This window comes from Sinocyclocheilus anshuiensis, unplaced genomic scaffold (assembly GCF_001515605.1).
Source record: "Sinocyclocheilus anshuiensis isolate Anshui unplaced genomic scaffold, SAMN03320099.WGS_v1.1 scaffold1392, whole genome shotgun sequence".
Taxonomy (NCBI): Eukaryota; Metazoa; Chordata; class Actinopteri; order Cypriniformes; family Cyprinidae; genus Sinocyclocheilus; species Sinocyclocheilus anshuiensis.
In genome coordinates this window covers 325,910-333,997 of record NW_015542476.1, presented here as the reverse complement: position 1 = coordinate 333,997, position 8,088 = coordinate 325,910, and the positions used below count along the sequence as shown (strand labels likewise).

Genomic DNA, 8,088 nt, shown 5'->3' with positions numbered 1-8,088 from the left:
AGTATGTGGAAAATAATGTGTTTTTTGAACTTTAAACCGCATAAACACATTTCATTACACCAAATACACAAAATAATGTTCTTTTTAGCAACATCATATGACCCCTTTAAGGAAGTGATTGTTTTTTTTTGAGCATCAAGTAAAACAAAGCTCTCCCTCTTTCAGGAATGTGCCTTCAGGCATTTATTGAGGCCTTCTTTTACCTGGCAGCACGCAGGTTCAAGGCTTTACCTCTGTGGGAGCAGGTGCTCTTGCTGCTGGAGGTGTGTGAGGGGGCCCTCGAGGGCCAGAGCCACAGTGAGAAGCCACAGCCACACCGATCGCACACAAACACAAACCCCGCCTCTTCTCAAACATCAGCGCCAACCACGTTCAGCTCCCCTGCACTGACACGCCGACGCCACCGGCCGCTGCAACTCTCTGCTAAAGCAAACACAGAGAACTGACAATCTCACACATGCAAGCAAACACTTCCATGTCTTCTGAGGAACTTCCAGAGCTTTTGAATAAATAAACAAAGAAGGTAGAATAATGAACCGAATTTCATAACATATAGAAGCCAGGATAGAAGAGGACCTTAAATCATTCACTCTTAGCTCAATTAGCTCAAGTTGAATTGTTTATACACCTCTCAGATAAAGATATTTCTTTCACCACACTACACAGACAAAAGTAACTGAAGATGTTCATGTGTGTGTGTGTTCTGATGCCAGTACACTGATACTCAAGACACTTGTTTCAGTGCTAAATGTGCGGACAGCATGTGCACGAGCATGTGACTTGTCGCGTTGCTCATACATTATGCTTACTTTCAGGTAATATGGGTAGTATTTGTGTTAATCAATCACTGCAGGGATTAATGTCACGAGATTCAGTGTTTCTTAAAGGGACGAAATGTTGTCATAACTTCAGAAAAGCAGCTAATTTTCTCAACTGGCCACCTTGAACTGACTAGGCAGAACAACACGGTGGCCTTTTGTTAGGAAATGGTGTTAACACCAGGACATGGCACCAAGTGCACTCAAAGTTTACTAAGTTGTTTTATTTATACCCGTAGAGATTTATTTATTGTTTTACACTTAACTGAGTCATTCTCTGTAGCTTTGAACTGACTGAATTGCTCTTGCATGTAGAAATTATGACAGAAGGGGAAAAAAGGGGGTTTGCTGTGGTTTAATGCAAGTGGACATCTCACAAGATTAGCACATATTTACACAGATCATTTAACCCTCATTTAATATCACATTGCAACTGCAGGCATCTACATACAAATTAGGCTCGACTGAGATGTACTTTTTATGGACATGTTGAATAAACATTGCATTTAAAATATTATTTTGTATGTTTTTACTTTTTCAGTTACATACGCATGCACACATATACACTACCATTCAAAATATATATATTTTTAATATTTTGAAAACAAGTCTCCAATTCTTAGCAAGGTATTTTTATTCCCGATGACAAAGCTACATTTTCAGCAGTCATTATTACTCCAGTCTATAGTGTCCTTCAGAAAGCATTTTAATACGTTGATTTGGTGCTCAAGAAACATTATTTTTAACAATGCTGAAAAGTGTTGTGCTGCTTATTTTTTGTATTTATATACATAAAGGGATATTTATATATATATATATCTGGGATCAGTTGGGCATAATTAAAAATTCTGTAATGATCTTAGCACAATTTTTGTAGGCTATGATTGACTCGTGTGATTTATTTGTAATACTGCCCATAAGACGTTGGATTTTGGGATCAGAAATGGACCATCAGTAGGTTGACCTTATCCAAGCACATTTCATTGATCTTGACCTCTCACATTACTCTTGTCAACTGTTTGAGTAATGAAGACAACAAAGCAGGCATATGAAATAACTAAATAAAACTTTAATTATTCTAGTTGCAAATGTACATAAATTGCACAGCCACAATTGTATAGTTCTTAACATGGACAAATTTCTCTGTACATTATTGTTCTTGTCATTGTCCTAAAACAAGGCAAGAGTCCAGCCAATACTTTACTTTAAACATACTTACAAAAAATATTTTCTACAAGGATTATAAAACATACAACATATTTTAGGTACTCATTTGTAGATTTGTATATCTTTATATCATTTATTTCACATACATTTAGCTACTATTTCACATTGACTGCTTGGAGAAGAAAGAAAAAACAAAACAAAACTAAACGATGCACAAATAGTTTTACTTGCAAAAGTTTCCTAAACTCTGAGAACTGAAATGAAGCCAGATAAAGACACATCTGATGAAAAGAACCGAGACGACAGCAAAAGTCTTTTTCATTCAATAAAGCTCTAAACTACTATTTCATTTTTTTGACTCACTGGTAGCTTCTCATGTGGATGAAAATAGACGTAATGACTCCGCAAAACCTCTCAGACCTCATTAAAAACAGAACATGAACAAACAGAGAAGCTGACATCCACGTCTGTAAGAGAAAACTTGTGAAAAATAATTATTGATTCCCTTTTGTGCAACCACACGAGCCCCAAGCCAAGTTTAAAAGTTGATCAAATGAATTTTAAATGACTCTAGATACTAATCTGCCTTATACAGACAGTGCTGAAGCATTTAGTACATGCAAAACTACTTTACCAGGGCATCAAAAGAGCATGTGATTGGCTGAGATATGTAACACAGTCCAATTGTTAATCTCATGACATTTACACTGCATGTGCACCTTTGTGTGGAAGGGTTTATAGCGTGTGGCTACAGTGGCACAAACGATAATGCTACAAATGAAACTGAATGACAAATTAAAGCTTCCCTGGCTTAATAATAATAATGAGCACCTCGAGTTTGCTACGTGTTTGTAGAGTGAAGTAAACCCAAGTGGACACGACAAAGGGAAAAAGTGCAGTCTTCAAAGCCTTTGAGAAGCTGGGGCGAGAGATGTGCTTTGTGCTTGTTAAGATCGCTGCGTCTCAATCTGATCCCACAATTCACTCGGCTGTTCCTGTGAAACTTGCTTTATATATAACTAACTTATTCACATAATACTCCATCACAGAGCCCATATACAGAGAGGTTTCCCCTTAAAAATAACACCTCTATCTTACACGTCCAATGACAGGCAGTCTTATAATGTATCTGTATCTCTGCATCAAAATAAAGACATGTCATGTGTCTCACTTCCTCAAAGACCAGCGAATTAAAGGAAAACAGCAGCTCCACGCTGCACCTCAGTGCCGATAATGATAAATGCAGAAGAGTCTTCACATATGCTATTAAATACAAAAATATACAAACTCTAAATGCTGAAATGTAAAGTGTGCAGCAATTTGGACCAACATATACAAAAATAAACACACTTGTACAAATGACTTAAAAAGGCTTAAAAAATGAGTCTGAAGAAAAACCCATGAAGAGAACAAGCAAAAAATAAACAAATAAATGCAAAACTCCCAAACAATATAGGAAGAAAACATGAGCTACACAAGGCAGTTTTCAAAACTTCCAACTAAAATCATGTCAATCTGGTCTAGTGTTTAAAACATTCACTCTGTGCTAATTCAAAATCTTGGCATATCTAAAATGGACCCCAAATGACATTTAGAATGTGTTTGTTACAGACTAGAACATTTCGGTCCGAAACAAAAAAAAACTAAAACAACAGAAAAAACAAAGAAAATAAACAGAAAACTTGTGGAAGGAGAATGAAAAATATACTTTTTTCAAATCTACGCAGATTATAATCTATCACAGATGTTCATCTGAACTGTAAAAATCAAATAAAAACAAGGACTGAGGGATATTTCAGATGCAACATTTTAAGGCTTCTCGTGATGGAGAGACAAAGTGCACTATGTAGGGAGAAACAGAAACAGGAAGAGAATGCTAATTTCTCCACAAAGAGTTGCTCATTCTGTAGTTTCATATTAAAGTAGAGACCATTATAAATGAATGTGACAAAATCTAGTTTCTTCTTTTTTTTTTCCTTCCAAAGGCTGTATGGAGAACACCTATTTTAAATCAAGTGAAATGACTTTTTTTGCAGGCTAGAAGGTCCTAGTATCTGTATAATGTCACCATGTTAGCTGTATTATTGTTTTTTGTTTTTTTTTTCTTTTCTTTTACAGTTAGTTGTTGAGAAACACAAATGAATGTCTAGTGGCGTTTCCTAACATGAAGTACTTGAACAGTAGTCTCACCAGTGGATGTTTAAAGTGGATCTCGCTCCACATTTCCAAACAAACGCTCTGCGGACCGTCAAAGGTCAGTGTTGAGTATCCTCACCTGCAGTATTTCTCTCAGTGTTCACTTATAGAATATCTGCACACTTGCTCACGTCCTCTCTCTTTCACTGCGTCTCTCTGTGGATCTGTCGTTCAGCAGTTGGAGCTGTTGCGAAACTCCCCGTTCTCTGTGATCTGCAGCTTGGTGGGGTTGGTGGGAGAGATGCCGTTGCGCGTCTGCATGCTGTAGCGCTCCTTCAGCTGTGACAGGGCACTCATTAGCCTCGCGTTAGCCGCGTCCAGAGATGCTATCCGTTTCTCCTGCAGAGAGAGACAATTTCAGCATCTATACAAACCATTAGTCCTATGAAAATACCAACACCAGCAATTTCAGCTAAGAATTTTTATGAGTACTTGTTTGGATGTTAACAGGTCGAGAATGGGAGAAAATAAATACGCCCTGGCAAACAGTGAATCCAGCCCAGACAGAGACGGATCAAGTGATTTTTAGGGGAAATTTTGGTCATGTCATCAGCTTTTAGGTTCTCATATTAACAGACACATTCATGTTTCTGGTTGCACAAGGCTATTCAAAGAAAATGCATAATTATGCATATATTTGCTGAACATGAGTATGCATGAGATATTCAGTTTGGTTGATCTCCAGCTAAGCAATGGCAATAATTCTGACCACACAATCTGATTAGCTGAGAAGCATTGACCCAATGTTGTTCAATAACAGCTGAATGTGGACCATTTCGTAGAATGAAAACGTGTATTGAGTCTAAAAAGACTACTTTTTTTGGCAAATGGGATTGATACTAAATGATTATTTAATTTATGATTTGTTTTACTTTGCAAAATTGCTGTACATTATCGATTAAACTGTGTTGGAGGGTAATCATAAATAACGTCACGACTGTGAGGATCTGGCTTGTGTCTGTGACCAAATCACAGCTGTGATGTTATTTGTGGCGACACTCAATCTCAAGTGTTTAATTGATTATTTCTTTCCTAAAGAGTACATGAAAGGAGAAGAAACAAGCCGTTTGGTTTTCTTGGATATAAATATATAAATTAAATGTATATGAATTTTCTTTTGTTGTAGTATTAGGAAGTGTGGTGTGTTTAGATTTCAGAAAGTAGACATCAGCCAGGAATACTGATGTTAGGCTGGGTTGGTGTCATTTTAATCTGCAGAGCAAAGATTTCCACAGCTCTCACTGTAGGACAGTGAATATTAACATAATGATGATTAATGATGCGTATATGGCAGCCACACTTACAATGTAATAAAAACATTTGTTTCTTTAGAAAATCTACAGCATAGTTTCCCTAGGGGTTCCAATCGAACAACAGGGGAGGTTGTGAGATTGTGACAGAAATGTAAATGCCAAAAATACATCGCTTAAAAGTTTGGGGGTCAATAAAAAGGAATCATGTGACACTGAAGACTGGAGTAATGACTGCTGAAAATTCAGCTTTGCCATCAGCATAAACATACATCTTTTTTATATATCTTATGTACAGAGAGTGTAAAAGGAGACTGGAATGACAGGGAAAAGAGGAAGGATATGATATTAACAAGAAAACTACTCAGTGCTATTAATTTATTCCTTGGTTCATCAATATGGTTCATTCAACCAATTATGAAATTTTACTGAACTACTGAAATTTTGGTGTGATGACAACCTTCAGGCAAAGATCTGTGAAATTCGTTTGATGTGTTGAAATGTTAACATTTAAAATTAGTACATAAAAAGAACTTTTTAGAAAAAAAGTAGATTACATTTTAGAAAGTAATTTGGAAATCAAGGTTTAACTGACATACCTAAGACATCAACACTATATAGACATACCTGCGCATCAATGATCTTCTGTTTGGAGTCAATCACTGCCTGCATATCAGCATGATCCTTCTTCAGCTCTTCCTCCACAGACATCAACCTGCATCAACACAAAACAAACACACTCTCAGTCCAGCCTTCATACATCCTCCCATTCTGTCTTTGATCTAGAGCTCGAGGCCATAAAGAGCTGCCCCATAACATCAGTCTTGGAGGAAAGTAGCTCTGAGTAAATTCTGCCTTGAAGAAGGCTAAAAGTCTTCTAAAAGCTCTCAGTCTTCTCAGATTGCCACTAATACACTATCAGCTGAAAGCAAAATGACACTCTGCATCAGAGGCTTGTGGTAGACCCTGAAAGGCAAAAGTGCCCTCTCTGTGTTTGTTAAATGTAAAATTCATGTTCTGGCGCAAGCCAAGTAATTTTACTTTTATCTGACTCAAGAACTATATGAAAAGGTGAACTTGTGTCATTCAGTTCCAGCAATTTCACCCATTCAGGCCAATTTGTGGACTGGCTGTGAACTAGATTCTTTCTTTTTTTTTCTTCCTCCCCTCACCAGCCCATCTGCCTTCATTCTGGTTTAGCCTTTATAATACAAGTATCTCCCACCTGCTTATGATGCCCTTCATCTGCAGATCTTTGTCTTCCTGTTGCCGTCTCAATCTCTCCTCAGACTCGTCCAGCCGGGCCTGATACTCCAGCAACATCTTCTGCGCCTGTTCCTCCTGTCCCTTGATCCGGACCTCGTATTCCTCCAGCCTCTGCACTGACACACGCAGACGCTCCTGCAGCATACTGATCTCCGCCTGATACTGCAAGAGACAACAACATTCCTCTTTTGGTCTTTCACCTCATTTTAACCAGAAGTCAGTATCATAAAAAATCAAAAAAATGACCTGAGGAATGTATCTGTATTCTATTTGTGGCATCACGTGTGGTGTGCCAGTTGTACACTATTGATGACTGCGGGTAACTTTTTATAGTAAGGTTCAATTTGTTAACATTAGTTAAATGCATTAGGTGTCATAAATTAACAACGAACTAAACCTTTTACAGCATTTATAAATATCCTTTTGTTCATTGTTAATTTATGTTCATTCATAATATATTTACTAATGTTAATTTATAAATCTTGCAATGTTAAAAATCCATTAATATACAGTGGGTACGGAAAGTATTCAGACCCCCTTGAGTGTCACAGCAAAGGGTCTGAATACTTAGGACCATGTGATATTTCAGTTTTTCTTTTTTAATAAATCTGCAAAAATGTCAACAATTCTGTGTTTTTCTGTCAATATGGGGTGCTGTGTGTACATTAATGAGGAAAAAAAATTAACTTAAATGATTTTAGCAAATGGCTGCAATATAACAAAGAGTGAAAAATTTAAGGGGGTCTGAATACTTTCCGTACCCACTGTATGTAGAAATTAACATGAACCTAGATATAGAATAAATGCTGTAGAAGTTATGTTAGTGTAGGAACATGCTAACATCAATCGTTAGTCGAGTCTCTCGATGACTATAAACTATTCGTATGAGGCACAGAATTACTAGTGTTGTTTTGTTGTTAACTTGAACTAGTAAAAATTGCTTGCAGTAACTGAAATAAAATTTAAATATTTGGTGAAAAACAAAAATAGAAATGTTGCCTTGGCAACTAACTAAAATAAGTGTATCTACTAAAATTAAATAAAGATAAATGGAAGCTAAATATAAATATTTAAAAACTATTTAAACTAATACAAATGGCAAAAGCACATACAAAACTAAATTAAAATTGAAAGTATAAAAGTATTAAAATTAAAAACTGCTAATTCAAAATATTAATAAATGCTATAATAGTAAATAAATAACACCGAGAGTTACTGCTAGTTCCATATCAGTCACAGGACAAAGGAAATAGAAAGAATGACAGATGTACAAAGAATTAGAACAGCAAAAAGGAAGCAGAGTATTACATCTCTTTCACACACAGACACACACACACACACACACACACACACACACACACACACACACAAAGAAAAACAAGTAGATAGAA

At 36.5% G+C, this 8,088-nt stretch overlaps 2 protein-coding genes across 4 annotated transcripts in view; one reads left to right on the top strand and one right to left on the bottom strand.

Moving 5' to 3' along the window:
- LOC107693816 (tubulin polyglutamylase TTLL11-like) overlaps positions 1 to 1,517 on the top strand; it is a 17,896-nt gene extending 16,379 nt beyond the window's left edge. The window contains exon 9 of the mRNA XM_016493339.1: positions 166 to 1,517. Within this exon, the coding sequence (XP_016348825.1) occupies positions 166 to 446 (281 nt within the window). The 3' untranslated portion in view covers positions 447 to 1,517. The remainder of the gene's footprint in view (positions 1 to 165) is intronic.
- Positions 1,518 to 1,867: 350 nt separating this feature from the next.
- LOC107693836 (disabled homolog 2-interacting protein-like) overlaps positions 1,868 to 8,088 on the bottom strand; it is a 171,142-nt gene continuing 164,921 nt past the window's right edge. For all 3 annotated transcript variants that reach the window (XM_016493359.1, XM_016493360.1, XM_016493361.1), the window contains 3 exons: positions 6,657 to 6,859; positions 6,059 to 6,146; positions 1,868 to 4,520 (listed from right to left, as the gene is read on the bottom strand). In XM_016493359.1, coding sequence (XP_016348845.1) covers positions 4,353 to 4,520; positions 6,059 to 6,146; positions 6,657 to 6,859 — 459 coding nt within the window. In that variant the 3' untranslated portion in view covers positions 1,868 to 4,352. The remainder of the gene's footprint in view (positions 4,521 to 6,058; positions 6,147 to 6,656; positions 6,860 to 8,088) is intronic.